We start from the raw sequence: 19722 nt of genomic DNA, 5'->3' as shown, positions 1-19722 counted from the left end.
CAAAGCCAGGAGAATGTGCTTCCCCAGAAGTCAAGAAAGTGTTTGAAGGAGAAGGGAAGGCAATTATGTTGAATATCAGTTCTCTGCTCAAAATCCTGTAGTGTCTTTTGGTGGAATTGTAAATTAGTACAACCACTATGGAAATCAGTATGGAGGTTCCTCAAAAGACTAGGAATGGAATCATCATACAACCCAGTTATACTACTCCTTGGTGTTTATCCTAAAGAATTAAAGTCAGCATACTATAGGTGATACATGCATATCCATGTTTATAGCAGCACAATTCACAGCAGCCAAACTGGAACCAGCCAGCCTAGGTGTCCATCAGCAAATAAATGCATAAAGAAAATGTGGTATATATACACAATAGACCACAAATTTAAAGCCATAAAGAAAAATGAAATTATGTCATTTTCAGGAAAATAGATGAAACCTGAGACCATTATGTTGAGTGAAATAAGCCAAACTCAAATGTTTGTTGTATGTTTTCTCTCACATGTGGAAGCTAGAGAGGAAAAGAGGAAAAGAAAGGTGGGTGGGCAGGGATCTCATGAAAATCAAAGGGAGATCTGTAGAGTTAAGGGACCAAGGGATGAGAAGAGGGGATAGAGAGGGGAAGTGCCAAGGAGTGATATTGGCCAAATTATATTGTTATATTGTGTGCATGTATGAATACGTAACAACAAATCCCATCATTATGTACAGTTATAATGTACCAATAAAAAATGTGGAAAGAGAAAAATACCTCAGTGTCTTCCTATACTTGCTACTTATTGTCTAGTCTTATCTAGACTTCTTATTGTTGCCTATGAGGCCCTGCATTATCTGAGCTCTGACTGTATCGCTAATCTCAGTCTCTTACAACATTTCTCTTTGTTCATTCAACTTTAGTCTCGCTGGCCTTTTTCTATTCTAGGTGCCCAGTATATTCTCATGTCTTCTTCTAGATATTATTATGATTTGTTGTTTCATTTAATTTAGGTCTTACATGTCACTTCCTCAAAGAATCCTGTCCTGATCAGGCCATCCCTGTGTTCACACATACATATGGACTTGATATCATGTATTTATTTGTTCATTTCTTTGTTTACTTCTCTTACTAGACCATAAACCTAGTGAGCAGAGAATTTTTTTCTTGTTCAACTAGATTAGTAATGATGAGTTGTGTATTTATAATAAATACTTGTTGTGACAAAATTTAATCAAATGACTGAATATATCTAACAGAGAGAGAAAGCATGATATAACTGAAAGAGATCATTCCAGGTGAGAAGGAGTGCAAATGAAGGAACACAGGGAGAAAAAGAGAATTTTTTTTTTTTTTTTTTTTTTTTTTTTTTTTGTGGTGCAAGCACTCTACCAACTGAGCTATATCCCCAGCCCAAGAGAATGGTTTTTGATGGGAGGAAGGACACCTTTGTTACAATTAGAAGGAGAAGGAGAACAGAGGTACAGAGAGGCATAAAGATTTGGATCTGTAAGATGCAGTTTCCTTGCAAAAATTTCTGTTTTTTCCTTGAAAGTAAGGTCATCAGCTAAGGGGAAGGGTGAGTGGGAAGTCATAGGAAGTAATGTAGGAAGTCAACTTTCAAGGGAAAGCAGGAAACCAGGTTTTGTTATATTCTCTAAGACACTGGCTGCTTCAGTATAGAGACAGTTTAAAGCACCAAGTTCAGCTATCCTAAAACTGAAATTTTACCAATTTAATTTTGGAAAGGGAGAGAAGGGCAAGTATTTGTTTTTGTTTTTTTTTATGTTTGAATAATTTTGAGAGACTATGATGAGGTAAAGAGAAATGATGGTGGGGCAACTGATGGATAATTTATTAAAACTCAAAATGAAATCTAGGAATTGTAATAGTTCTTAGCAAGTGAGCTGCTGTATTTGGAATATATATATAATTCATTTGTGATATTGGAGTTGATGGACATGTTGGTGATCAGGTCCAGGAAGTGATCATGGGACTATTGGCTAAGTTGGGCCTAGGGTCAGAAAATGAAGTGGTATTGATAGAATTGTCATTGTGGCTGTTAAAGTCAGCTAGAGTGATAACTAGACTGGTACAGAAAGACTGAGCCAGGAACTTAAAGCCTTTGAGTGGGAGTGACAAGGAAATATAAGCAGCAAAGAAGTATGGTAGCAGTCAGCGGGCTACTCAAAGGAAAATAGAAGTTTTTATAAGAGGAAGGTAAAGACATCATTTGCAAATGGCACCTAAAATTAAGTATAAAGCTTGTGGCATGACTGAGAGAGAGAAGACAGCCTGCAATTGAGAGGGCTACTAGAGAAGTCTTTTCAAGTGATAGCCAGGTTCTTTTAAGGCAAGAAGTCAAAGGGGAGTTAGCCAGTGACAAATAGGAAGTTCCAAAGGAAATAGTGAAAAGGGTTCCAGGGTCAGGGAAGAGTTAGCAAATTTCGTCTGAATAGAGGCTCTACAGAGAAGACTGGGGATGAGAGTTTGAGTGATCATGGATGACTGACATAAACAGTCACAGGAGTATTGATTGGCTTAGTCCTGATTATTTTTAAAAGAAAGAAGGGTGGCCCATTTTCATGCTGTGGTTATCAACACTTCAAGAGAAATTATTCCTTTGAGGCAACATGTAGCAGTGTGGGAATTATAGGACATGTTCAGGCAGAGATTGGCTGGAAGTTCAAACATCTAGGAGACAGCAGAATAAGAATCCCCTGTTTCCTGGGAGGGACTACAGAGTCATGCCACCACACCTAGCTTAAATTTGAATTTTTTTGCCTTTACTGTTGGGAACAACTCAACTGGGGCTACTGGTCATGAATTTCCCAAGACAGTATGGAGAGGATTATAAGACATGTAAGTACTATTTTCTGCAAGTACTCTAGTTACTATCTGCAGGGATGTTAAAAGTGAGAAAGTGGTGTTTGTGGGAGGGGTGGGTATATAGGATTGGGCCAACCTATGTGAATTTAAATCTCTCACTCCAAATCACTCAGCCCTTTCCATCCCACTTTGTTCTCTCTCACATTTCTCTAATTCTGTAAGCCTTCCAGGTATAGCCCTTTGCTCACTCTATCTTAAATTACAGTTAATGTGGAAAGAATGTTTCTAAGAGAATCAGAATAATCAGAGACTAGTTATGTCTTTATCAATATTTCTTTTAGTGATCTTAGATAAATTATATACCCCTATGGGTTTCAGATTCTCATAAAATAAAGGTTTGGAACTGGCTGATTCTTTAGGATCCTTCCAGCTCCTTTGTTTTTTCCATGAAAAAACAGGCTGCCTTAGAAGATAAACTGTTGTTAATTACCTGTTGTGTGCCGTATCTGTGCTGGGTGGACCCTGGGGACATAGAGATTAAATAGACTCAACTTCATCCCTTGAGTTATTCATAGCCTGGTGAGGTCATGAATTATGGTCAATAAGATGAAATTTGGAGATTGCTCCATAGAAATATAAAGTGCTCTTAAATTTTGAGGAAATGAGGAAGGGGCTTCTGCAGAGGTTTCATAAAGAAAGTGAGTCAAGTTGGGGGGCCTTGAAGGATGAGTAGGAGCTTGCTTGGCAAATAAGTTGGGACAATTATGCAGATAGAGCAGTAAGGGAAAGACAGGAGCATGAAAGCATGACCACATACTGATGGCCACCTCCTATTCTAGGGAATAGTACAGATGAACCTAGAATAGGTGGGGAAGGGAACAGATATTTATTGGACATCTATTTTGTGCCAAGCAGCATGCTGGTACTGTGTGTGTGTGTGTGTGTGTGTGTGTGTGTGTGTGTAGGCTTTTGAATTCTCATAACTCTATAAAATAGTTTAGCCTGGATTGTATTTTACATAAGAGGCAATGGAGGAGGAGAAATTAAAGTAGTTTTTCTGAAAGCCCAGAAACAATCTACGATTTTCTTCTCTGGTGCCCCAGCAGTTATTTTCTTGTTGCTAAAGCAGAGCAAGTGGCTGGAGGCTGCATAGTGGGGATGTCTTTGACGTGTTAGAAGGACAACCCTCAGCAAATTCAAGGCTGCGGCATTCCAGTCTCCTGCCAAAGAAAACCTCTTGGCACAGATTAATTAAAGATCAGATTCTCATAACCAGGCGTCAAGGGCGTATAATACTTCCTAGTTCTGGGAGGAGCGTTGGTCGTGCCAGTTGTAGCTGCCCTGGGTTGTTCAAAGTAAGAAATGTGATTAGTATGTGCAGTAGGTCTCATTTCTTCTTTTTCCTTTCCCTCTTTCATTTTAAATAATGGCCTGAGAAATTACCTAGTGATATTAGAAGTGATCTAGTCTACTTCTTTGCCTCTCGAGGCAGCAGTGATGTATGGTGTAGTGTTCTGTCACCATGTAGACATCATTTCAGGTCCCTGCCTCTGATGCCCACTTGGTGTGTGGCCCTGGGTAACTGGTAGCATCTCTGAAACTTTGCTTCTTCATATTTGCTCACTGTTTTATTCCCTGCACCTAGTCTAGCCTGGCAAACAGTAGATGATAAATATTTGTTTTAATGAATGAGAAAAATGATACCAGCTAAATAGATTTCCAAGTTTTCTGTAAACTTCAAAGTGGATCTTATGTTAGTGATTATTAAAATATGAGCTCCAAATGATGACTGAAATCTTAGTTGTAAAGGTAATTAATCAAGGAGATTCTCTAGGAAAACAGTTTCTTAGAATTTTAGCAACTCTGTTAGGAAGTTTTGAGGTCCGTCCTAACTCCCTGTCCCATGCTGTGAGCTCAAGGCTCAAAGTCCTCAGTACAGATGGATAGCAACTGGTGTCTTTCCCCAGGCTCACCTCTTTTCTCTTATTGTTGTCTCTCCACAGCCTTGTTTTTTAATCAACAATGTCATCTATTATTTTTAAGATTGGGCATTTATTGCCCAGCTCTAGAATATCTTAGAAAAGAACATTTTTTCTGACCCATGCTATGTGTGGTACAGTACAGAAAAGGCCCGTGGTGATATGCTGTGTCCCACTTTTTCAGTTTTTCACTGTAGTTAGCCTTTATGTTGCATTCTACCATACTGTACTCTCACATTCATGTTCTTCTATTCTCTAGGATGCATTTGCCATCTTCTTTCTGCATCAATATTATTTATGTATTTATTACCTGTTTTCTTTGGGCTAGGTATGATACTAATGATTGGATCTATCCCAGACCAATTAAATCAGACACTTAAGATCCAGATCTAGCCCAAGCATTAGTGTCTTTCCTACCAACATTATATTAGGAAAAATTTCGAACATTGAAAGGGGTTTATAGTGAATATTTGTGTACCCACCACCTAGATTCTGCTACCATTCACATTTTAATACACACTCATGTATTGCATAATGAATGACATTTTGGTCAACAAAGTAATTATGTGTAGTAAATTATATTTGTTAATGATAATAAACAACTATAGTTTATGTATTTGCTATACATTTTTCCCTATTATTTTAGAGTGTACTTATACTTATAAAAATAAGTTTACTGTAAAATAATATGCTAGGTTGTGCTGGCACAGCCTTATACATCTTGAGTTTATCACATGTGTCACTCTCTCTCTTTTTGTGGTGCTGGGAATCTAAACCAGCTTTACACGTGCTAGACAAGCACTCTACTGCTAAGCACATCCCAGCCCTACCATGTCTCTCAATTACGGTAAGAAGCCATGAGTGATTGACCCATACCATCTAGGTTTGTGTAAATATACCCTGTGATATTCACACAGGGACACATTTCTAGGACATATCCCTATTGTTAAGCAATGCATGACTGCACTTTTTCACATCAATTATATCTTAAACATTAACTCATGTATTACGTTATATCACATCCTTGTACTCATCTATTAATCTTTTTTTTTAAAAATGCATTTCAAAGTAAATTGCAGGTATTAGTACACTTTCTTCTAAGTACTTCAGCATTGGTGTTTTAAAAGCTCACAGGGAATAATAGTCCAAACCTGATAGTCAAGAGTTGGAGACCTCTAGGCTGACCTATTTATTTGTTAAGTTGCTATACTTAAATACCACTTTTTGTGAAACTTCACTGATTATCTCAGTTCAATTTAGTCTTTAATTTCTGTGCTTGGACATTTTACTGTTCTACAGCATTGTTCATAATTGCCTGGCATTGTGGTTTTCTAGGTCCTGCTTCTTGGCTTACTAGACTGTGAAAGCCTCCAGGGATGGGTCATATCTTATTCATTTGTTTATTTGTTCATTCATTTATTCATTGTCTATTTATTTATTCCTGGTTTCCAACATAGCACCTTAAATGTAAATATTCAGTAAAAGTTTATTGATTTGAGGAGCTGGGGCTATAGCTCAGTGGTAAAACCCTTGCCTAGCAGGTGTGGGGCACTGGGTTCAATCCTCAGCACCACATAAAAATAAATAAATAAAGGTATTGTGTCTCTACAACTAAAAAAAAAAAGTTTTTTTTAATGTTTATTGATTTGAGCAGTACTTGAATGCAAAATCTGGAAATACATCAAAGGTATACATAACTTTCACATGTCTTTAGTCACAATACCCACATTTATGGTTTTTTTTTTTTTTTTTTTTTTTAGTTTAAGAAGCATAAGTTCATTTACCTTTTATGGAATTTAGCTCATGTTAAACATTTGGTAAATATTAATCAAGTTCAACCCACACATGCTTATTATATTTTTATATCTCCCATTGCCAGTATAGTTGGAAAATCCTTTGGGAGAGAGTTTAAAGATGAGGTTTGAAGGGCTGGGGGTGTAGCTTAATAGAAAAATGCTTGCCTAGCATGCATGGGGTCCTGAATTTCCAATACTGAAAAAAAATTGAGTTTTTCTGTAAAGAATGAGTAAAAGATGAGTAACATTTTTATTTGTTTAGAGATGGTTCTATCTATCTTTAAATTGCTGTGTGACCTTAGTGAATTTCTTCCTATTCTTTGGACCTTAATAATTCTACCTTGAATATGAAGTGTTTTCATTAGATGATCTATCTCTAAGGTTGCTTCTGACTTTGATGTTAGGTACATCTTAAAATCTTTGATTTCCTTGTTCTTTTTAATAACAGTGGCTGTGGAATCCAGAGTTATAAAATGCAAAGAGGTAGTTGTCAGTGAACACACTCCTTCCCTAAATTCCTACCCACTTTTATTCAGTATGTAAAGTTGCTTACATATGGTGGCTACCTGAAAAGTGTATTCTCCTTTTCTATATGTTTTAACATTGTACCTAGGCTTTTTATAGTGTGCTCAAAAGAGACAAAAGTTACTATCCCTCCTTAGTTGTCCCTTGACCAGTGTAAATCTAGAGATAGCACAGTGGGAAATCAAATAGCATCTTGTAGGTGTTGAGACTTCTGTAATAAATAACAGAGCCAGTACTTAAACCCAGATCTTCTGCTTTTATATAGTCATCTTTTTACATATCACCCTACTAGTGGCCCTTTTGAAATTTCACAATGATCCTACATTTATTAGTCATTCAATGATTAATAATTAATTACTTCAGTATAATATTTTTCTCATAAATTATTAGGTTCCCTAAGTCTCTGGGGCATTGGTTAAATGTGGGCCAGTCTGTCTTTCTCTCTGTTGTCTGTTCATTGTTTGGAATGGATAGAAGACTTCCATCTACACTTTCATTATAAATGTTGTGGGGTCTAGCTTTATACTGTATCTTATCAGAAGGCATTGGTTTCTCATCCTCCCAAGCCTGTTGCTTACAAGGATTGTTAGAAGACTTAAGATGTGTTTGCTATCCTCATTCAAGAGTTGAGTGTTTTTTCTTCTCCTTTCAGGACCTGTTTTCCTGTAAACAAGTTTTAAAATGTGCTAATCATTGTGCTGAGCATAGATGAACAAAATGACCAGTGAGGAGATCCGTGAGTGTAAAGACAGGAAAGACTGTGGAGCAATTATAGGAAATGGCTACTTGGCCAGCTGCAGGGAAACTGGAAAGTAATGTACAAACCCTGAGTTCAAATAAATTCAAAGGACAGTGATCAAGAAAGTACAGAATTGTGTTCTGGGGGTGTAGTTTTAAGGTACTAGAAAAGTTTAGCATTCAGAATAGATTTTGGAGATCTTGAAAGCTTATTTCAAGTATCTAAAGTTCTATCTGGGGGAGAGGTAATGGACTTTTGTGAGTAGCTCTGAGAAATGGGATTTTTGGACTAACAGATAGAAGTGATTATTTTACTTTGTTAATTCACTTGTTTTTCTATTTCACCAAGTTTGTTCAACAAATCTTTATTGGTTGCCTGTTCTGTGCCAGGCCTGGAATTGGGGATTGAGAAATACATAAAATATGAACTTTATCCTTAAGGAGTTCATAGTCTGTCTGCCAAGGAGGAAAGTGAAAGGAGGGGCAAATAGAAAATTGAGATGCAGTATGAGATAGATAGAACTTAATGTATGTGAGAATTCTTTAAATGAGCAGACAAGATAGACAAAGCTATCTTTTGAAATTGTAAATTTCCTGTCATTGAAGTTTTTTTTTTTTTTAAGTACAGTAGGATAACTTATGCTGGAATGTGATAAAAGTTTGAAACATTAGATTTCAACAGATTTTAAATTATTAGTAAGTTGGAATTCTTTTGAAAATGAAGCTATAGCCCTGAGAATTCTCCAAACAGTGAAAGACTAAGACGTGGAGAACAGCCTGTAAGGTTGATAAAGCCTTTCTGGCATACTCCTGAGCTGTGGGCCTGAAAGGAGTTACATTCAACAAAGCCATTGACTGAAGGACCTGGAAATCCAGGGAGGGCTTGATTAGGGTATGAGGTGGCTGCAGGGGTATAATTTTTAAACTGGCAGTTGGAGTGGGAAGGTATACTTAAGAAGTGAGATAGTAGATGCTCTCTTTGGGTCAGGGCTGGGAGGAAAAGCAAAGGCAAATTTAGGAAGTGAAACTGGAAGAAATTGATAAAAACCACACTACCCAGAGAGTCAATCTAGATTAACAAAACTGTCCTTGCTTAATTGATTTCTTTTGCTCAAAAACAAGAGTAAGGAACAGTTGGTTTGCTAATGGTGGGTTTAGATGAATTATACAAATAAATGCATCTGAGTCTGACTTTAAAAGGTGAGTAAGATTTTTTTTTTTTTTTTGGTGTTGGTGCTGAGGATTGAATATAGGGCCTGCTGCAAAAGATGAGTAATATTTTTATCAGTCAGAAGAGAGAAATCATTGACAGGAATCATGATGGTCTGTGTGTGTGTGTGTAAATGTATGTAACTAAGACTATTTGATGGCCTGGATTATATATTTCAGTGGTATGGCACATTGAACCCAGGTTCAATCCCTAACACCACAAATACACACACACACACACACACACACACACACACACCTTGGAAAGTCCAGGAGAACAGATTTCTGAGGTGTAATTTGAATGTAGATTGTGTCTAGGTATGGTGGCTTAGTTTGTAAGGCAAGTGGATGTTGATTGTGAAGGACCTTGAATTTCATCTGTATTACTAAACTCCTTAAAGGCAATGTATGTGTGTATATACACACACATACACCTGTACAAGCTTTATTAATGAAAATATTCAGTATATTATAAATTAGATACTATATAGGGCACTGTTGGATTGTAGAGATGGAAAATTGGGTCCAATATTTGAGGGACATTCTGGCTTCTGGGGAAGACATACCAGTAAACAATTATAACATATAAAAATGTACCCATTGTCTTGGAGCATGGAGAAGAGGACACCTTACTTCTTTTATTGGGGGTTACACAGAGACACTCGACCACTGAGCCACACCCCCAGCCCTATTTTGTATTTTCCCAACTCTTGCTGAGTTGCCTAGTGCCTTGCTGTTGCTGAGGCTGTCATTGAACTCACTATCCTCCTGCCTCAGTCTCTTGAGCTGCTGGGATTATAGGCATGTACCAGGTATAAATTTTGACCTTAACCTAGCCATACTGCATCAAACTTTATGGGGCCAGGCCATAGCATCTACATTTCTAAAACATCTTATATGATTATTATGGTTTTTATTTTGGAAGACTTTTATCTTTAAAGTACTGTTTGTTTGAATCCAAGGAGCTTATATTCTAAATAGTCATAATTAAAGATATAATTTCTACTTTAACACGAATAATGAGAAACTATGAATTCTGGATACATGTATGTTTCTCCACTGTTAAGGACAATTGCTTACTTGAAGGTAATAGTATTTGTCTTCCTTAAAACTATTGGTATCGTGTAATAGAGATTTTTTCCTTTAATTTAGATTTTATTTCATTTCTCAGAAGCATTAGAGATTGCCAATATATTCAGCAGGATGGTTACTACGTTGACAATCATATATATAGAATAAGATAGAATTTTAGAGGAGGGAGATACAGTCCAGGGAAGCAACCTTTTCCTGTAAAGGGCCAAAGAGTAAATATTGTAGGTTTATGAGTATACAGTTTCTGTTGTAAGTATTCAGCTTTGCTAGTGTAACCTAAATAAGCAAGAGACAATATGTAAATGAATATGAATGATGTGATTGAGTTCCAATAAAACCATTTACAAAAACAGCAGTTTTGCTGCATCCTTGATGCAGTCAGTTCCAAAGAGGGAAAGTGTAACTTGCCTGAGGGTACAAAGTTAGAGGCAGTCACAGAATTTACTATGTGAAATTCTGTTAGCAATTGTATTTAACCTTCATATAGATGAATAAATGGAACCCAACAGTTTAAGACATTTCTCTAAAGCTAGTAAGTATTTCTGGGTTTCCCACTTGTTGTTGTTGTTTTTTTCCCCCAAGAATTTAACCTTTATTTATTTGTTTGTTTTTCTTTCTTTTTTTATGTGGTACTGAGGATCGAACCCAGACCCTCATCCATCCTAGGCAAGCGCTCTACCACTGAGCCATAACCCCAGCCCTTGCACTTGATTTTTGCTAGGACAAATTTCTTCTTTTCAGCTACATCACAATGGTTATCTGTGTTCTCTAGTGTTTTAGGTAAGAGGCTGCAGAGAAAAGCAAGATACTAGTGAGTTTTTAGCCGTGGTTAGCACACAGTAGGATTTATATATATGAATATTATTGACTTGGATAGGCTGGAAATATTCGTGGTGAACAGTGGAAGGGCTGTATAATTTGGATTCTTGAACATTTTTAACATGCATTTCCTTTTGCTCAAAAATAATAAAAGAGTTATGTTCTTTCTTTTGATTCTAGTAGCTGCTGCTGGTGGTGGTGACAATGTCAAATAACGGCCTAGACATTCAAGACAAACCCCCAGCCCCTCCGATGAGAAACACCAGCACTATGATTGGAGCTGGCAGCAAAGACACTGGAACCCTAAATCATGGTTCCAAACCTCTGCCTCCAAACCCAGAGGAGAAGAAAAAGAAGGACCGATTTTACAGATCCATCTTACCTGGAGATAAAAGTACAGTATTTTCTTTCTTTCTTTTCATTTGTATGCTTTTTTTAAAAAATAACTTTTTGTAACTTGGATAAAAGATCTGTCCTTCCTTGACTGAATTTTCCTTTAATACCTTTTATTTTCTTGTTAAATATTTCCCTTGTCTTTCCTTCCTTAAGTGGCAAAAAATGGAAAATAGTCCCATTTTGTACTGTTTAATTATATTTGAGCAAAATTATAAGAGAATAATTATGCTTTTGCCAGAGGTTGTACATTCTGAAGCCATTTGTGTTTCATAAACAATTGTCACAAAATATAAGGTATTTTGAAATGTCTATGTTTTTCCATAATTAGTTTTATTTGGAATGCCTTCTTTCCAAATTCTTGATTGCATCTTCTTTATTCAGATCTCCTGGTCTTACACCCAGATTTGGGGATTAAATATCAGTAAGAATAGCAAGGAATGGTTGAGAAAAAGAAGCAGAGATAAGTAAGACTCATTGTGAGTTCACTATGAATCAGTTACTAAGCAGCCTCATTTCTTTCTTATGAGTAAAACTTTTAGAAGAGTAATCAGGATTTTAACAATACATGTGAAAAAATTGTTGACATCCTTATGGATGAGGTGGTGAAAAACAGAGTTTTGGATATCCACATAGATAGCTTTTTGTTTCACCCTAAAAATGTTAACTGAGGTTTTGGTTGATCTGAAGTGAAGTTCTCAGTTATGTTTTCAGGTCTTTGTTCTTGTGGCATACTGAAGAAATTGGCTTTCTACCTGTAAATAGTTATCATGAACTTCAGATTTAGATAGACCTGTTTCACCACTTAACCAGCCTTATGACCTTAGGCAGTTAGTTAACCCCTTTGACCTTTAGTTTCCAATCTTTAAAACTGACATAATATCTCACAGAGTTGTTCTGAAGATTACATGCAAATTTTCTGATATAGTACCTTCTGTGCGGAAAGTACTCAAATGCTAGTTCTATCTTTACTCCTTTATTGATGAATAGAAGCTGGGAGACACAGCTATGGATTACATGACAAATCAGAACTGGGATTCCGAAACAGTGGCAAACAGGGGCAAATATAAAAAGCACAGTGATAAGATGGAGAAAATATCCCATGTTTTAGACAAATATACTGCATAACTGCTGATCAAGGGAGATGGTAGTTATTAGAATCATTAATCAAATGAGGAACATGGGGAAGAGGAACAAATTAGGCTTGGTGGTTAAAGAGCAGAAAAGATGATGTTTCAGAAGTCTTTATATTGACATGCCTAATAGGCATATTTTGCATATGGTAAATGTTTGTCAATTAACTTAAATGAACTGAAATGAATAACTAAACTTTTGAGGACTTTTAATGAGTTACTGTGGGGTTGTATGTATGTGTAGGTATCCCTTCCTCTACTTCACCTTCATTGTGGGATTTTTGGAGGTCTAAACAGAAGAGAAGGTATTTTGATTTCTTGACTACTTCACTTATGAAGTGGCTGTCCATGTCTTTAGTACAGGTGCTAGGTAATTTTTCCAAATTATATATTTTATAAGAGATTTATATCTAGGTAGTGTTACCCTTCCCTGAAACCTTCTCCCATATATATAGACAATTTTTTAAATCTCTCAATGTAGGTATGTGTTAATTTTAATATTGTACTTTATCAACCAATATTTTTGACTTCTGTAAATAATTAGGCTTTCAGCCCAAGTTTCCACAGTAGTGAAATAGGACTTTTTAAATTAAAAAGTTAAAATTTTTCTGACTCAAACTGAGAACTAAAATTTCTGCCATCATCAAAATCAAAAGTATTTGTGTTTCAGAGGACACCATCAAGAAAGAAAAAAAGGTAACCCATAAAAGAGTTATAGTTTTCCCAAATTATGCATTTTAAAGAGACTTGTATTTAGAATACATAAAGAACTTTCATACCTCAACAATAAGAAGACAAGTAACCTAATATAGAATTAGACAAAGGATCTGAAATATCTCTCTAAATATGTAAATATCTCTCTAAAGAAGATATGCAAATGGTAAATAAGCATGTGAAAAGATGCTTAAAGTTATTGGTTATCAGAGAAATATAAATCAAAACCACAATGACATATTCTTTCACACCTACTAAAATGGATGTCATGAAAAAGACAGATTATATCAAATGTTGGTGAAGGTGTATAGATATTGTGACTCACATAATTGCTGATGGGAATATTACATGATGCAGTCACTGTGAAAAGCAGTATGGCAGTTCCATAAAAGGTTAAATGTTGAGAGATCCTATAATCCAACAGTTCTGCCAAAGAGAAATGATACACAGCCACATTAAAAAATTTTACTTAAATGTTTGCAGCAGCATTAGTCATAATAAGCCAGAAATATAAACAACTTCCATATTCATCAACTAATGAATAAATATTATTTGGGAACAAAAAATAAAATAAAATCCATGGTGTAACATGGTGAAACTTAGAAATATTGGGTTAAATGAGATAAACCAGTCATAACGGATCATGGTATATGATTCCATTTATGTGAAATGTCCACAAAAGGCAAATTCATAGTCAAAAAGCTTATTAGTGCTTGTCTAGAACTGCAGAGGCCAAGAGGCAGATGGGATTATGGGGTGATAGCTAAGAAATGTGGCTTTATTTCTGCCTTCCTTCCTTTTCTTGTGGTACTGGGGACTGAACCCAGGAGTGTTCTGTCTCTGAACTGTATCTCTATCCCTTTAAAAAAATCTTATTTTGAGTCAGGCTGCCTTTGAACTTGTGATCTTCCTGCCTCAGCCTCCTGAGTTGCTAGAAGTACAGTGTGCACCATTGTGCCTGGCTCTTGGGTTTCTTTCTTTTTTTTATTTTTTTAGTTGTAGATAAACACAGTATCTTTATTTTATTTGTTTATTTTTATGTGGTATCTGGGATCGAACCCAGAGCCTCACACATGCTAGGTGAGTGCTCTACCACTGAGCCACAACACTGGTCCCTTGGGTTTCTTTTTGAAGTGATGAAAATGCCTTAAAATTGATTGTGGTGATGATGTTTTCCCAGGTCTGTGAATATACTAAAAACCATTGAATTGGGGCCTGAGATCATGGCTCAGTGGTAGAGCACTCGCCTAGCATGTGTGAGGGGCACTGGGTTTGATTCTCAGCACCATAAATAAATATATAAATAAGTTAATTAAATAAAGGCCCATTGACAACTAAAAAATATTTTTAAAAAAATTGAATTGTGAACTGTATATGGGTGAATTGTATAGTGTGTGAATTATATCTCAATAAAGCTGTATATACATTTTTTTAAAAAGAAGATTACTATCTGAAACAACAGATAGGAACCAAATCTTCATTGGAATTGAAGAGACAATGTTGTATATTGAATGGGGACGTGAAGGTCTACATATCTGGCCTGTAGTCTCTCATACATTGGAGACCTGATTTGGATCAGTTACTTCTCTGTATACTTCAGTACGTTCATCTAAAAAATGAGTCAGAATAGCAGATATGCACAGTTTCTTTTAGCTTTGAAATCTTTTAATTATATAAATGTGGAATTGCAAAGGTCATTGGATCAGGATTGTCTGTAAAGGTGAAAAGAAGCTAGACCATTGTAAACTACCTTAATCAGTGATAGAGTTGTAGATCCAGAGGTCTTCTGGAAATTGTAGTTGAGTAACCCTGTGCCAAATCTGGTCTGAAAATAAATCTCATTGTCTTAAGATCAAAGCTACATCTCTGTAAGTTGAAAGCATATAGTAGAAAACACAGTTATAAGAATTCTTGCAAAATGATCTATCTAGCAACTTCTCTTTCATTTCTTAGTTATGAATTTTATGTAAATTGAGCACATCGGTTTCACTCCTTTGTTTTAAGACCCTTGATGGCTATTATAAATGCATACATGGAAAATAAATATTTTTTTTCTTTTTGTTTGGAGCCTTTGCTTAACCAACAAGCTATTCAGCTTAGTCCTAGCAGGATACACAGCAGTGTTGGCAGTGTTGTAAGTGGTATGCCCTCCATATAGTGTTTGAGAATTTATACCAGCTTAAAAAGAAATGGTCTAGAACAGGACTTAGAGAATCTAGATTGAATCCTGCCCCTGGTATTTAATTCTATAATTTACTTTTAAAAAATATCCTTTAATTCCAATATCATCCTCTGTAAAATAGGAATAATCCTAATTCCTGTATACTCTATGTCATTAGTAGGCTTTTGTCACTTGACATAGTGAACATAAAAATATTCTAAACTGTAAAACAATACAAATATGAAGTTTATTTTAATGAAATATTTTTTGCTTATCTGATATCTACAATACCTTTTTTGCTCTTGGGAAGGCTGAAGCTTAGAGAACAGTAAATTCCTCAAGGTCTTACATGTCGAAAGTGGTAGAGATGAGTGTGGAACCTATTTCATCATACTCTACTACTTATATCTCTGTTAATTGTTTTTTAACCCTTGTTATACATTGGACTCACTAATGGTACTTCAAAAATACAGATGTCTGGTCCCACCCAGACTTTTTAGAGTTAGAATTTCTACAGGGATAGTGTTATGTCTCTAGGGAGATGAAAAAAGAAGAGTTCTCTGCAGGCATAGTTGAGATTTGAGCTGGCAGTGGGTAGAATGTCTGTAGGCATTACCTAATGCTGACCTCCAGTATGGCCTCAATGTGTGCCTGGGGGGTGCATAAATGATTGGAAGGAGAAACTGTAATTGAAGGCCTGTAACAGTGGCGTTGAGTTGCAGAATTCCATGTGGGAAAGCCTGGTTTCTGTGGTTAGGATCTGGAGCCTTTGGTTTATTCTAAGAAGTCTTGCAGCATTTAGTTTGGATCTTTTTCTGGCTGCATTTTCACAACCAAAGTAGAATTCTCTGAACTTGGGAAGAGTTTAGGAAAGTTAATTTTAACACTAAGTACGTCAGTGTTTATCTCTCCAAGTTTGGAATGTTTTACTGTCTTGTGCTCAGATTAGCTCAGCTAAGCCAATGAGAGGTATGGCTTAAAAATAATTTAAAAAAAAACAAGGCCAGTGATTTGTGCTGAAACTTTAATGGCTGTACTGAAACACGGGATTTTCCAGGCTCAATTTATTTTCTCAAACTATGAGAAATCCAAATGGACTAGGCCACAGATAGGGCTAAAGTTGGGATGGGTGAGGTTGCAAGCCTCTTTTCACTCTTTATTTCTGTAAGCTTAAAACCTTTAGTTGCATGAAATCAGGATGAGGATGATTCTTCCTTCTTTCTATCCTCATCCACATTTCCTTTGTCTTGATGAGTGGATTGAGAAATCTACTGACAGTTTCTTTATTATTATTATTTTAGTTGTAGATGGACATAATACCTCTATTTTTATTATTTATTTTTATGTGGTGTTGAGGATCGAACTCAGTGCCTCACATGTGCTAGGCAGGTGCTCTACTGCTGAGCCACCACCCCAGCCCCCTACTCTGACAGTTTCTAATAGTAATGATAACTCATTTTTGTGAGGTTTAGTTTGCAAAGCCATACATTTTTTTAAATAACAATAACAAAAAATAGTCATGGAAATAACAAATAATAATAAAATAGTAATAATAATAATAGAGTAAAATAACCAGTTACTATTTATTGAATGCCTATTAGGTGCTACAAGTTAAATTAAGAGCTTTAATATTTGTGAAGTACACCAGTTGTTTCAGGCAGATAAATATTTCACTTTACAGACAGGTTCACAGTGATTAAATAACTTGCCCAAGGTAATCTAGTTAGGAAATGGCAGAGCTGGAATTAGACCTCTATCTGTCTGATTCCAAGGTCTTTTCCTCTATATGACACTTACACTCTTAGGCTTCAAGTATCAGTGACTTGTCAAAGGTCACATGCTATGTAGTTGCAGTTCATGAATTCTGAATTTGAACCAATGTCTTTTGACTTCTGAACTGTAGTCTTTCATTCTTTGAAGCATTTGGATACCACATTGGATTTGAATTTAACTAGCCTTGGGTTGTTCAGACTAGTGCTTTCAGTAGAAGTTATTTGGCTGGTTCTTTGAACTCTTAAAAAAAACCAATTTGTATTTAATAGCATTCATTTTGTCACTTACTGGCATATTCAATTAGTCTGTTCTATGGGGAGGGCACAGTACATATAGAAACTGTGAAACTAGGCACAGTGGTATGTGCCCAGCTACTTGGGAGGTTGAGGTAGGAGGATTACTTGAGCCAAGGAGTTTGAAACCAGCCTGGGCAACACAGACCCCATCTCTAATAAAAGTGAAGCTGTGCCAGGAGTTTGAGTGCTTGAGGTTGTCACCAGTCCTATTACTGATTGGGTGAACTTTGGTAAGTTGTTCTACCTTTAGCCTCAGTTATTTTACCTGTAATATGTGTAGATAATAATATTTATTTCATGGAGTTGATTCAAGGCTTATAAGATTACAAATGTGAAAAGTGTTGTGTAAACAGGTGTTTTTAAGAGTTGGTAGTAGTTTTGGTAGCATGGTCATGCATTATTGTTTCTTATTATTGCTTGGAGTCATTATTTTCTTTTGGAATCTGTTATTAACACTTTAGAATTGTTATATGATTTACAGAATAACTAGTCTTTACAGGATTCTTCCAAGATGAAATTAAAAATGGTCTTTTTTCACTGGATGCCGTGGTGCAGGCCTGTAATCCCAGTGGTTTGGTAGGCTGAGGCAAAGAAAATCACAAATTCAAAGCCAGCCTCAGCAATTTAGTGAGACCCTATCTCAAAATAAAAATAAATAAATAAAAAGGGCTGGGGATGTGGCTCACTGATTAAGCACCCCTGGGTTCAATCTCTAGTACCAAAAAAAGAATGGTCTTTTTTTCCCTCCCCCAATATAGGTTGTATTTCCTGTTGGTTTAGACAGAGCTAATGGGAAAGACAGATTAAATAATTTTGGGCACTAAGACTAAGCAGACCCAGAAGCACATTTTGCCAAGAAGTTATTCAGAGTTCTCTCCAGTGTCAGAAGTAGGATTGTAGCTCTGGATGAGCCTGGAGCTCTGGGATAAAGTGAATCTGAAGACCCCAAAATAATCACATCCTCTTAAAACTCAGATCTCAAATACTGTTCATTTACTTAACCATTTCCCATTTCCCTTTTCTTTCCTTTCTTCCTCTGTACCTTCTGTGTTCTCATAATTCATTTATTTGTTATCAGTAAGGATTGGAAACACTGATATACATATGCTATACTTGGAATTACATTCAGTGACCAGCTTTGTGTTGAACATTTTCCAAGGAAATACTCAGTGAATCTCTCTGGGCTTCAGTTTCTTTCTCAACCTCATAATTAATGGACTAACTGCTCTGTAAGATGTAAGTTGAACTAAATGCTCTGTAGTATCACATTGAGCATGATTCTTATGTCTTCCACTAAATTTTTAAATCTTTGTATAGAAAATTACATATCTCGGAAGTATACAATTCAATGAATTATCACCACACCTATGTAGCTACTACCCTGATCAAGAAGTAGATCATTACATTCCTTGAAAGACTCTGCATTTTCCTTTCCAGGCACTAACATCTCTCTCCTTTCCAAAGATAAACATCATAATGAGATTTTTTGACTTTGTCCTTGACTTACATAGAACCATATAATGTATATTCTTTTGTTTGCTTTCATTTGATCAACATTAGTTATGTGATTATTCAAATATTCTGTCTGTTTCTCTCTCTCTCTCTCTTTTTTTTTTTTTTTTTGGTACTGGGGATTAAACCCAGAGGTGGCTTTACCACTGAGCCCCATTTCCCAACCTTTTTTATTTTGAATTTTGAGAAAAATTCTCACTACGTTACTTAGGGCCTTGCTAAGTTGCTGAAGCTGGCCTTGAACTTGCAATCTTCAGCCTCCTGAGTTGCTGGGATTACAGGTATGTGCCACTGCATCTGGTCCAAATATTTTCTTATATAACTATTTCCCATTGTACTGTTGATAAACATTGGATTAATTTTAGTCATCAACTCTTATGAATGTTTTCTGATCATTTTTTTTTACATTTAAAAAAAATTGTTGGTAGACCTTTATTTTATTTATTTATACATGGTGCTGAGAATCAAACCCAGTGCATCACACATGCCAGGCAAGTGCACTACCACTGAACCATAGCCCTAGCCCTTTCTGATCATTCTTATACATACCTTGTTACATATATGTACAAATTTCTATTGGTTATATGTACATAGTAAAACTGCTGGGTAATGGACATGCTCATGTTACACTTTGCAGATAATACTAGAAGTTCGAATGGTTGTTTCAATTTATATTACCAGCATCTACCAATGGTCCTTCAGAATTTCAGTTATTCTACTACTCTGTCACCACTTAGTACAACCAATCTTTAATTTTACTGATTCTGTTGTGTATGTAGCCTGGT

The 19722-nt window shown here is 36.0% G+C and overlaps 1 protein-coding gene across 3 annotated transcripts in view; it reads left to right on the top strand.

The window, feature by feature from the left end:
• Positions 1 to 19722, top strand: part of Pak1 (p21 (RAC1) activated kinase 1) — a 147781-nt gene that overhangs the window by 66425 nt on the left and 61634 nt on the right. For 2 of the 3 annotated variants that reach the window (XM_077797632.1, XM_026387267.2), the window contains exon 2: positions 11136 to 11349. In XM_077797632.1, the coding sequence (XP_077653758.1) occupies positions 11160 to 11349 (190 nt within the window). In that variant the 5' untranslated portion in view covers positions 11136 to 11159. The remainder of the gene's footprint in view (positions 1 to 11135; positions 11350 to 19722) is intronic. The other variant, XM_026387269.2, reaches the window with a different exon arrangement.

The sequence above is a fragment of the Urocitellus parryii genome, chromosome 4 (assembly GCF_045843805.1).
Source record: "Urocitellus parryii isolate mUroPar1 chromosome 4, mUroPar1.hap1, whole genome shotgun sequence".
Taxonomy (NCBI): Eukaryota; Metazoa; Chordata; class Mammalia; order Rodentia; family Sciuridae; genus Urocitellus; species Urocitellus parryii.
Note: the sequence above shows the minus strand (reverse complement) of the source record. Positions and strands in the feature narration are given on the sequence as shown.